The sequence below is a fragment of the Capra hircus genome, chromosome 10, assembly GCF_001704415.2.
Source record: "Capra hircus breed San Clemente chromosome 10, ASM170441v1, whole genome shotgun sequence".
Lineage (NCBI taxonomy): Eukaryota > Metazoa > Chordata > Mammalia > Artiodactyla > Bovidae > Capra > Capra hircus.
In genome coordinates, this window is record NC_030817.1 from 10,299,749 (window position 1) to 10,312,402 (window position 12,654).

At 40.9% G+C, this 12,654-nt stretch overlaps 1 protein-coding gene across 1 annotated transcript in view; it reads left to right on the forward strand.

Moving 5' to 3' along the window:
* SEL1L (SEL1L ERAD E3 ligase adaptor subunit) overlaps positions 1-12,654 on the forward strand; it is a 56,378-nt gene that overhangs the window by 27,143 nt on the left and 16,581 nt on the right. Inside the window, exons 6-12 of the mRNA XM_018053891.1 lie at positions 721-883; positions 3,373-3,426; positions 3,518-3,577; positions 5,752-5,833; positions 6,195-6,349; positions 9,031-9,087; positions 11,555-11,623. Coding sequence (XP_017909380.1) covers positions 721-883; positions 3,373-3,426; positions 3,518-3,577; positions 5,752-5,833; positions 6,195-6,349; positions 9,031-9,087; positions 11,555-11,623 — 640 coding nt within the window. The remainder of the gene's footprint in view (positions 1-720; positions 884-3,372; positions 3,427-3,517; positions 3,578-5,751; positions 5,834-6,194; positions 6,350-9,030; positions 9,088-11,554; positions 11,624-12,654) is intronic.

A 12,654-nucleotide genomic window follows, 5' to 3' on the forward strand; every position in this document is an offset into this window, starting at 1 on the left:
AAGATTTCCTAAGTTGCATTATGAGAAAACTTAATATGATATATATGGACATTAGGGACGTTACTTTTATCAGATTTTAGCTTGTTGGGATAAACAGGTCATAAATACCAGTCCTAAGAATGAACCACGAGCAACTGACAGTAGATGATTAAGTTGCAGTCATTTCTCAGTGCCAGGAACACATACTATTTAGAATTCAAAGTGACATAAAACAAAAGGAATTGTTGTCAGATGTTTTCTGGGGTTTTTTGTTTTTGCTTTGTAATTTCCTTACAGACAAAGTCTAGAATTTAGAAATGAAGGAACATAAAACAAGTGATTGTCCTCTAACATTTTATGTCCCCTGAATTTCAGCTGACTTTTGCTATAGTCTGTGCAAAGATTTTAAAGACAGTTGTAGTGGTCATCATTAGATTTTTTTACTGGAGACCATGTTATTACTGTTCTGACATTGCAAAGCAAGTTAACTTTCTTAATAGAACTTTTTAGGATTACTGTTAGTATAATTAGAATTCCAAGATACTCTAACAACAGAACTGGTATCCTAGGTAAAAACGAAAGTAGCCAGAATGTTTTGTAAGTGACACTGCTTTAGTAAAAATATCAAAAGAGTTCTGTACAGTAAGGAAATTAAGCTACATTTTAGTAGATCTTGAAAACAAATTTTAATGGTAATTCCAAAATGTTGCTTATTTGTTTTTTCGTTACTTGTGTTTAAAGAGCTTATCGGTATCTTCAGAAGGCAGCAAGCATGAACCACACCAAGGCGCTGGAGAGAGTATCCTATGCTCTTTTGTTCGGTGATTACTTGACACAGAATATCCAAGCAGCAAAAGAGATGTTTGAGAAGCTGACCGAGGAAGGTTCTCCAAAGGGACAAACTGTGAGTGTACTCTATGGAGATCTCTCTGCACGCGGTGCTGCTTTATTTTAATAGCTTGATACTCTCGTTGCCCTGACTTCCTTTAACAAGTAAGACTGTAAATGTTAATTTTGTGGCAAATTGTTTTACCAGTCTTCTTGGACAGTCTTTTTTCCTCATTTGAGAACATTTATAGTCATTAAGGCATTTTTGCAATTGCATCTTACCATAATTATATTTGCACCCAGCTCTGTGGGGACGGACGCTCCTGTGGTTAGGAACCTTACGGGCCTTGCCCTGAGTACCTCTGCACCCACCTGTTTATCTGTATGCTTTATACTGTCTTTTCATTTTGTTTAAGTGTTTTCATGTAAAATAAGCAGTTTTATGTAGTTGAGTTTATTCATCTTTTTTATGGTTTCTGGGTCTTTTGTCCTACTTATAAAGGTATTTTGCCCACTTTAAAAACAAATGCCTTCAGTAATAAAGATTTAGCAATGGTGTGGGATTTGCTTAAAGATAAAATTTCTGGTCACAGAGGAAGTCTGTTTTCAGGCTATGTAAATAATAATAGGCATCGTCGCCATTGTTTTCTATAGGACTGGTAGCCAGTCTGCAACTCTTAGATAGTCTTGGTTTTGGTTTATAAACAGGTTATGTGTTAATTGCTCCCCTTTGTTTTCAAGGCTTTTTCCCCCTTCTAAATGAGTTTAGGTTAAATTCACACATACATTCTTTTTTTTTTTTTTTTTCATTTATTTTCATTGGAGGCTAATTACTTTACAATATTGTGGTGGTTTTTGCCATACATTGACATGAATCTGTCACGGGTGTACATGTGTCCCCCACGCTGAACCCCCTTCCCACCTCCCTCCCCACCCCATCCCTCAGGGTCATCCCAGTGCACCGGCCCTGAGCACCCTGTATCATGCATTGAACCTGGACTGGTGACCTGTTTCACATATGACAATATACACACACATACATTCTTCATCTTCAGACACATTCTATTCTGAGAAATGGCCTTATTTTTAAGACCTGTTTTCTTTTTAATAATAGAACCTTACAGTACCGCGGTGCTTTTTCACACTTGCAAAGTACTCTGTCCACTGTAATTAATGCTTGCTGATGAAACAAAGCAGCAGAATCACAGTGGCTTCACACAACGAGGCGCTATCTCTTGCTCGCGCCGGGTCCCGTGCAGTGCTCCTGCCTGAGCCACTATTCAGATGGTGGCTCGGGACCCAGGCTGCTTCCATCATGTAGCTGTCCTCCAGCCAGAACACAGGGCTTCCACGCCATCATGTGGGGAGAAGGGGGAACTGGAGGAGCCTGGGACACTTTCAAGGGCCAGGCCTGAAACTGGCTTGCATCCCTTCTGGTCACATCCGACGCAGTGGCCCTCCCTAACTTCAAGGGAGACTGGGCAGTACAGAAGAGCTTGTGGATTTGGATGAGAATAGCACCTGCCTTTACAACTTCAGCTTACGCTTTCACATCGTCGAGGATGATCCTCAGAGAGCAGAGGGCAGAACCTTACCAGTGCATTGTTTGCTTGACTGGTTGTTTTGTTTTGTTTTTAAGAAGTTGTATATGCTCTAGCAAGGGGAGGTGACCTTTTTCCCTTTGCCCCTTCAGTTTAGCCCCTTACTGCCTCTTTTTGTTCCTAGGATAGTGATTTTAGTAATCCCTTACCCATTATCGGGCTTCCCTGGTGGCTCAGCTGGTAAGGAATCCACTTGCAGTGTGGGAGACCTGGGTTCGATCCCTGGGTTAGGAAGGTCCCCTGGAGGAGGGAAAGGCTTCCCACTCCAGTATTCTGGCCTGAATCCCATGGACTGTATAGTCCATGGGGTCGCAAAGAGTCAGACGCAACTGAACAACTTTCACTCACCCATTATCATTGTGTACCACCCTCTACATAGATAATATATTGAAAGAAAATTTTGTTTTTTAAATTTATGACTGCGCTGGGTCTTCATTGCCACACACAGGCTTTCTCTGGTTCCACCGAGCTTGGGCTTCTCGTTGCGGTGGCCCCTCTTGTTTCGAGCACAGGCTCTAGGCTCTCGGGCTCAGTTGTTCCATGGCGTGTGGAATCTTCCCAGACCAGGGATGGAACCCATGTCTCCTGCATTGGCAGGACTTCCCTATCACCAGGGAAGTCCAATAGATAATATTTTAATGTAATGATATAGGAGGCATTTTGTTTTCATAGTAGCTCTTCCCCAAGAATCAAGTAAAAGTCATATTTAAGTGTGTTCAGCTTTGGTTTTCTTAAATTGTTTTTAATCTTCAAGCTAAATTTTTTTACTTGTTTAAACTTACATTTCATTGTATAATTTGTAAAACCTTGAATGCATTTCTGAGGCTTTTTGATTCCACAATTGTGCATATTTGCAGCTTTCACATTTTTTAGCATTTAAAGACCCTTGCATCTTCTCATGGTTCATAAAACTGTGTCTGCCTTCGGTAAACTTACACTCATGACTTTTATCATTTTGTTTCAGGCTCTTGGCTTTCTCTATGCTTCTGGACTTGGTGTTAATTCAAGTCAGGCAAAGGTAACACTTGTTAAAACTTTGTTGTATACTATAGTGTGAATTGGGTGACTGTGTGCCCATGTTCAGTTAAGCATCTTTCATTCTTTCACAGGCCCTTGTTTATTACACTTTCGGAGCTCTTGGGGGCAACCTAATAGCCCACATGGTTTTGGTAAGTAAGATTTAAATGGAAGGTAATAAAATTGCTAACAATTGTAGTAATATTAATCATTACAAGTGGCCACCACTTCTCTAGCTTTCATGATTGCAGTTTACTTATATTTATTAAGACCCAATATTCACTTGAATGTCCTTCAAATTCCTGTTACTGCATACAGCAGGTGAATCTGCGTGTGGATGAAAATTGGTAGAGTCCACGATTTTTCATTAAAATGATTAGTTTGGCTGATTGCACTTAAAATAAGAATCTGATAAATGACTCTTTTCTCAATTTTCTCTAAGTTGGAATTGTTTGTCAGAATCATTTTTTAGATTGGATTATGGCAGATTTTATGTTTAAATTGATGATGGACTAACTATACAAAGAGCCAGTGTCCTATAAAGTTTACTACAGAGTATCTCTTATGTGTTACCTGACAGCGCTGAATATTTAAATGGCTTAGTGGTAAAATATAGCATCTGACCTCCACGTTCTTTTCTGCTGAGGTGTTTAATCTGCCTTCTACTTTATAAATTGACTTTAAGAGAGTCATGTGACCTTGGCCCATATTGGTGGTGGTGGCGGTGGTGGTTTAGTCACTAACTCATGTCTGACTCTTGCAACCCCATGGATAGTAGCCCACTAGGCTCCTCTGCCCATGGTATTCTCCGGGCAAGAATATTGGAGTGGGTTGTCTTTTCCTTCTCCAGGGCATTTTCCCAACCAAGGAATTGAACCCAGGTCTCCTGCATTGCGGACAGATTTTTTTTTACCAACTGAGCTATGAGGGAAGCCCCTGGCCCACATTACTATGTTCCAAATGAAGATGTTAAGTTCTTGCAGAAATAAAAAGAATAGACTGAGCAAAAATAAGACCAAAAGCGGAGAAACCAGTCCAAAATCTAGAAGGGGTCAACAGGCCTGCCTAGTCACTGATAGGACTATGAGACTTAACAAAGAAGAAAAATCTGGTTTTCCGGCCTGCTGGGCGGATCCTGGATAATTTTCCCTTTGTGTATTCTAAAACACTGAATACTTGTCACTGGGCTTCTAGGACAATAAGATCTAACGCCAGCCTACAGCAAGCGTTTACTCTCGAGAGGGGGACGTGATTAGGGAGACCATTACAGTGTAGCATAGGAGCATCAAGAATCACGGACAGGCCCCAGCCCACGCCGGCATGGGAAGCAGAGGGAGTTAGGGAGACCCTTCTGAAGAAAGAAGCAGCTGTCAGCGGAGAAGGGAATGCCAGGTAGACCATCACCAGGACAGGCAGACAGGGGTCGTGTAAAGGGCTGGACGTCATGCCAGGGACCTTGGGCTTGGTCCTCTTACAGAGATAAACCGTTTTCCAGTACCTGAACTATGAGAGTGTCACTCTAACTTTCTGAAACATTCCTCACTAACTTTGAAGTTTTTTCATTTGTTCGTCTAATCTCCAAAAATGTTTATTGCTCCCGCAGTCATTGAAACGTTGTTTTTAGATGAATTTGCAGAAAACATGAAGTATTTTTGACAGAAATCTCATTTTAAAGCTGTTTGCCAGTCTTCTTAAATAAGGGCTACAGACTAAGAATCTTAAGTATTATTACACGTGTTATTGTACACTTCTGCCCTGAGGACTGTTAAAGTTGGTGGAGTTAGTGAGTCTGTGTGACTCCAGAGAGCTCTGTTCTCTTCTCTTCTTCATAACTAGCTGTCTTCCCCTTATTCTGAAGTCATTCATTCCTGGTACTGCTGTGCCTGTCTCTAGTAGTTTCTTGTCTTCCCTAGATTGCTAGTTGGTTGCTTCTTTAAGAGTTATTAATGCTTTGGAAGATGAATCGATTTTTGTTAAAACTGTGTCTAAAGTAAGATTGAAATCTCATCTAAAAGCGAGAGCCTAGGTAGTTTTCTCATGCAGGTGAACAGGCACACACTGCGTATAGAAAGTGGATGGCATCTATTTTGATTGCTCTCAGAACTTTCGTATCTATTTCCCAGGTCTTAGCTGTAGTCTGATTGTTAAAAGTTGCTGAAAAAGTTACCTCAGAATGTGACACTCAGGATAAATGAGGCGGCCGTGTGTTTGTATCAGAGGACAGTACCGTTTCCCTCTGCGCGTGGTTAGCTTTGTCTGTTCCCGCTAGAATGCCACTGAAGCACGTGAAACTGCCCTCTTCTCACTGAGGTTGTGTTTATTACAGGGTTACCGATACTGGGCTGGCATCGGGGTCCTCCAGAGCTGTGAATCCGCACTGACTCACTATCGTCTTGTGGCCAATCATGGTAGTTGCTTTTTTTGCCTTTTACGTTACCAAAAAAAAAAAAAAAAAAAAAAAAAAAAACCAGACTTAATTTTAAATCTGTTGTACTACTTGAAATACTGTGACTGGCTCGCTCAAGTGGAATCGTCTTTACACTAGTTGATTAGGAAGTGCTTTTTTAAAATTTGCTTTGGATTCCACTTCTTAGTATTGTGTGGGAAAGAAACTGAATTTCATTGAGATGACTGTTTCGTACTCCATAGGCCACAACAGAAAAAGTTCCTTTAACACAGTGTCTGTTGGCACTTGGGGCTGGAAGGGTACTTCTCACTGTGGGGCCACCCCTCTGACTTTCGTCCCATGTTGCTTTGTCCCTGTTTCAGTTGCTAGTGATATCTCGCTGACGGGAGGCTCAGTGGTGCAGAGAATACGGCTGCCTGACGAGGTTGAAAACCCAGGAATGAACAGCGGAATGCTCGAGGAAGACTTGATTCAGTATTACCAGTTCTTAGCTGAAAAGGGGGACGTGCAAGCCCAGGTATGTGTTTCAGGGTCTCGTGCAAGGTCACGGCCCTGGTGTGTGTGACAGCCTCTGGGGGCAAGCACTCAGAGCCATGACGGTCTCACGGAGCTATTATTGGCTAGAAACGAGTCCCATTTACTCTCCAGACCTTCCATTTGGATTCGTCTGGGTTGTGACCCAGGCATCGATGGTGCCTTAAAAGCTGGCCGGGTGACTCCAGTGTGCTCCGCGGCTGGAAACTGTTGCTCCAATGGAGCAACGCTACAGTGATGACGAAGGCTCTTACTAGAGTCACCAAGATAAGAACTGTCACTTCCTCTGAACAGAAAGTCTCTGGCACACTTGTAATTTTCAGATGCTCTTCAGAGCTATTTACCGTTCGCTTCCTTTGCTTATCTTAGACTATAATTTTCTCAAGGTCAGGGACCGAAGTAGGCCTGTTTAATGTAAACTGTGTGGCATACATCAAAGTATCACGTGTGATTTGTTGTGTCATGGGTTGTTTTGATGATATTAAAAAAGAGAACTTCACCATCCATCTTTATTTAAGTTGACAGTTCTTTCTGATTTAGAAACATATAGGGATGAGCAGTAGATACTTTTCCAATTAATTTTAAGACTAATAGAAGCTAACACTGTAGATTAGTTTGGCCAGGTTTTGAATCTTATGTAAAAAAAGAAAAAGTCTTATGGCATTTTTTTGGTATCAGCTTCTTTTGTTCAGTATTGTTTGTGAAATCAATCCATGTGTTTTCGCATAGCTATAATTCATTGATTTGCATTGCTATGTAGTATTTCATTGTATGGATCTACCACAATTTATCCATTTTATTCTTCCCAGATTTGGGCTATTACAAATAATAATACACACAGCATTATTACACAGCATTATTACACAGATGCATAATACATGTCTTACGCAAATCTCGTCTCAAATTTTCATAGCTTTATAGAACTTGATATCTGACATAAATACATTCTACCTCCATCATGTTTTCATCATATTTAGCTCTGATATTCATTTTTTTCACTCCTATATAATTTAGAAATGAATTGCTTCATTTCCATATACAGTCAGCTCTCTGTATACTGCAGGTTTTGCATCCACAGATTCAACTAACCATGGATCAAAAATAGTCAAAAAAACTTTTTTTCCCCAGAAAGTTCCAAAAAGCAAACTTGAAATTGTTACGCATCGGCAGCTATTTACATAGTATTCACAACTATTTTCATAGCATGTACATTAAATTTTATAAGTAATCTGGAAATGATTTAACATGTACAGGAGGTTGTGTGTCGGCTGTACGCATTTTATACAAGGGACTTGGGTATCTGAGAATTTTGGTATCTGTGCAGGGGAGGGGGTCCTGGAACCAGTTCCCTGTAGATACCAAGGGATGACTGGACATGAACTTTCTATTTGCCTTTTTTGTTGATGGAGTCTCTCTTAATCCATTGTAGTCAGAATATGCTCTTTGCTGTTTGTTGTTTGGGATTTCTCGAGACTTGCTTTATGCCCCCATCACTTGGGTCAGTTTGGGCAAATAGTCCGCATGCTAAAGAGAATGTGAATTTCTGCGGTCGGATGTAGTGTTCTGTATGTGTCCGTTGAATCAGGTTTGTTCATTCTTTATTCAGCTCTTTTGAAGCCCTGCTGAGTTTGTCTGCTTTTCCTGTCCGGTGCAGAGATGACGTGATTGCAGTTTCTCACTCTGTGGATTTCTCGTTCTTCTGGTTCTGTCATTTTGACTTTATATTTTAATCCATGATGAGTGCATACAGACTGAACACTGTTATCTCTCTGCTGAACTAACTTTTGTATCATGAAATGTCCTCTTTTTATCTCCAGAAATATTTTTTGCTTTCAATCCCCTGGAGAAGGGAAAAGCTACCCACTCCAGTATTCTGGGCTAGAGAATTCCACGGACTGTATAGTCCATGGTGTTGCAAAGAGTCAGACAGGACTGAGTGACTCTAACTCACTGACTTGCTTAATACTGACATAGCTGCCCTTTCTTTCGGTTAGTATTTACATGGAATATGTTTTCTGTCTTGTACTTTCAACCTTCTGATGTTTAAGGTATATTTTTTGTAAGTATCATATGACTAGTTTTGTTCATTTTTAGAAATCTATTCTGATAGTCTTCTAAGTAATTAATGACACATTTGGGTTTTAATTTTCTATCTATCTTGTTTTTATTTTGCTTTTCTGTGTTTCCTTTTCTCTCCTTTCATACCCTCCTTTGGTTGGAGGTTGTCTGTACTTTAATCCTATGTATTTTTGAACCCCACAAGATAATTATTCTTTTATACAGTCCATCCAGTATAGCATTCCTCATGGATTTACCTTTCTGTTGTTCTTTATTTCTTGTCTCATCTCCAAGCTTCCTAGGATAATTTTCTCACTTCCTGAAGAACACCCTGTAATTCAAAAGATTTGAACTTTTCTTTAGTTTGTGTGGAAATGCCTTTTCTCACCTCTTTCAGAATGATGTTTTGCAACTAAAAGCAGATATTAATTTTTTTTTAAATGTAGTAGAGTAGCATCTTAAAGAATTAAGAAAAATGTTTAATTTTCTGTGTTATGGACAGAACCCTTTTTGTGACCAAATGTTTCTTGTTGAGCTAATTTAATTACAGGCCAGATGCAGGTGCTACCATCTACAAAACCTTGCCTCCTTTTTGTTCATTTCCAGGTTGGTCTGGGACAGCTGCACCTGCATGGAGGCCGTGGAGTAGAACAAAACCATCAGGTACCCTTCCTGATCTTTGGGCTTAGCTTTTCATATTGTGGCAAGCTATGACGCTCCAGATGTATTTCTTGCAAAGTCAGTGACAATATCAAGCTTTGAAATTGAGTCACCATCACAAATGAGCTTTCAAGATCCAACCCCTGAGGAACCTGAAGAACAAAAAACATGGTCATACTTTGCGGTGACGGGAAAGGTTTTGTTAATTCCAAAACTAGTTGTCAGTGCTGCCAAAAATGCATAGAACAACGTCTTGGTTTTCTATAGGAATGTGATAGACGTATGTCTGAAAACTCCTACTGGAAGGTATTTCCTAGAACTGAGGAGACCTCAGTGTTGAGTTTTTGAGAAATTAGGCATGTGCAGCTGTAGCAGCTGCGTCCATTTCCAGTCCCCAGTTTTTATCTGCTTTTTGTCCCGTGTATTGCTCATCTCTTCCCTTCTGCCCGCAGTACATCTGTCACTTACATGAATAATCTCCTGCCTGCATTTCCTAAGCAGTAACTTGTACAGGTTACTGCAGATATAAACTGTGCATCTGATGGTGCAGTTCCCTTGCTTTAATTTCTTTCGAGTGGTCTGTGATTTCCCATAGCTTGAAAGCCAAAACCTTCAGCGTGACCTCCAAGGCTTTGGACTGTTTCCCTCACCAGCCCCTTGCTCTCTGAGACACAGGCACAGGGACCTTTACTCAGGTGTTTGAAAATACTAAGAAGCTCCCTGTCTCGGGACTTCTGGAAGGCCAGTTCCTCTGTCTAGAGTGAATATTATTATCCTGCCTCGTTTCTTCCCCTGACAGTTTGTACTCATCCTCCAGAAGGCAGGTCCAGTGTCTCTTCCCCTAACACGTCTCCCCTGACCCCTACCCCACTGTGGGAACAGGTTGTGTACCACAGTTAGGAGTTCTGAAAGTCTGTATTCCCTGTGGCCTTTGTCATTGTAAATTAGTCAAGTATGTAGTATAATTGTTTCTCCTGCTGGAATATGAGGCTCAAAACAGCACGGGCTGTGTCTGCCTTGTTTGCCACCTCATTGCCTGCATCTGGCGATGCTTACTAATGAAACCCTGTTTTTCTGCCATGCCAGTTAAATGTTCGAAATAAGGTTATTTTATACACCATATTGCATCAACTTTAAGAATTAGATCATAACAAAATGCATTTATCACTGAAACTATACCAAATATTGATGCTTTTAAAAAATTACTATTCAGCCAGCATTTTAACAACTTTCAGTGTCTCTCAGACATTAAAATTTCATGTTGTTAGGCCAGTGAACATACCAAATGAACTGGTGAGTAAAAATGTCAGGTGAGAAAACAGAAATCTGGTTGAGAGTTTTCTGCTTTCCTTTATACAGCAAGTTTTGGGATATTCTTGGTGCTGTATGCTACCTACCTGGGAAGCAGTTACACAGGGATGAATTTCCTAGAAGAGAAAGGTGAAAGGTGAAGTTGCTCAGTCGTGTCCGACTCTTTGCAACCCCGTGGACTGTAACCTACTAGGCTTGTCCGTCCATGGGATTCTCCAGGCAAGAATACTGGAGTGGGTTGCCATTTCCTTCTCCAGGGAGTCTTCCCGACCCAGGGATCTAACCCGGGTCTCCCGCATTGGAGGCAGACGCTTTAACCTCTGAGCCACCAGGGATTCCCAGTACATAATGGCGTGAACTCAACCAGCATTGAGTAGTACCGCCTGTCCCAATCACCCTGAGGCATTCAGGATACAGTGCTGGACCTTACCTTTGGTTCTTACCTTTGCAGAGCTTCAAGTTTAACAGAAGCATAAGTTATTTTTTTAAACAATCACACCAACAAATGTGTAGTAAATTGTGATTATTGTTACAAAGGAGACTTAAAGTGTCCAGTGGTGGGTTCCTGACTGGAAAGTAGCACTTGTCTCTGAAGAAATGTGGTTGACATTTAAGTTGAACCTTGGAGGTAAGGTTATCCCAGGCCAAAAAAAACAGATGTGTCTAGGTCCTCAGGCAGGAAGGAACATGGCACTGGTGTACCCGGAGTGCAGTGAGCAGAAGGTGCAACCGTGCTAAGATAAAGGGTCTGATCTGTTCCTTACAGCGCTTCAAGGAGCTGCAAGGTCCACCCTGTTGAGACTTAAGAGCAGTCGCTTTGGGTGACCCCAACAATGAAAGCAGAAAGATCAGGGAGGGACGCTTTGCAGAGGTTCCGCCAGGAAAGAAGGCCACTTCAACTGGAGCCGTGGGGAGGGAGGGTCATGGATGCGCTCCAGGTGTGCTCGGCGGCGAAGGAAACAGGACTGGGGGCTGGATTGGCTGCCAGAGGGACTGGGGGCGCCTGTGGCAACCAGGAGACATTGCCTTGCCATTTACTTCAACTTGTATGCTTCAAGATGTTTTTTTCTTTTTAATGTCTCTGAAGTAATTATTTTCGTTAAAAGCCAAGGGCAGATTCTGTTAATAACTGATTCTTTTCACAAATTCCTTCTCACAGAGAGCGTTTGACTACTTCAATTTAGCAGCAAATGCTGGCAATTCCCATGCCATGGCCTTCTTAGGAAAGGTACTGTACATCCTGTGAACATTTTCTTTGATAGCAAGAGGTATTCACCTAGTAAACACGTATGGTATTCATCATCTACAATTTAACAAAAATAAGCTGGAAATAAAATTTCCAATACAGGCATATTATATCTTAAGTGCTACCCTGAGACATTTTCTTAGGTAACTTAGAGGGAACATAGCATTTGTTTATCAGGATGTTAATTCTCCACTGAAGCTAATTGTCACTATCTGCAGCCCTACTTTTGGTGTATGATATGCAGTAATAAGGGATTTATTCTTTATGTTATGCTGTTTTTTGCTAAGTCTATCATAATTGCCTGTTTACTTCCATGTTGAATCAAGACGATTAGAGTTAGTTGAAATTTATCTGCAGACCTTATTTAATGTCTTAAATATAATAGCGTCACCCACTTCTCAGTGCAGTTCTTTTCTCAGACAAGGAAACATTTAAGTCTAGAGACTAATGAACAGATTCCATATGTCACGGCATGTTCTCACCACTTCCTTTTTCATTATTTTGAACACTAACACAATGTAAACCAGTGGGCATTTTCACCTTTGGCCAAGTCCTAGGGTTAGGAGGCTCAGCTAGAATATGTCTCAGAAGCCTTTACAAAGAGAAAGATCTCATCAGTATTTGCCACACGATCACAACTGGTCATTTGGGGCCTGAGAACTTTACATTTAGATGTTCTAACTATTACAGTGTAGAAATTTGTATCACCCATCTATTTTTGTTAGCATTTAACAACTTTTCTTTTCAGCTCTCTCGATTCTTGTTCTGAATTTCTGATTTCCCTATCTCAAAAAAAGATTTCCTTTCCTTATTTCCCCAATGTACACATGGATAAAAACAGCACTACCGGTCACTCATCTTCCTTTCTCTTGCCCCTTTTATCAGGTCCCATACCTGGTGCTCTGTAATCATTCTGTGTTGAAACCTTTTACAATAACTTTTTGAGTTACCTCTTTTCCTGAACTTAAGACCGTCCTTGCACCTTATTATGGGGAAAGCAGCGGGCGACACTG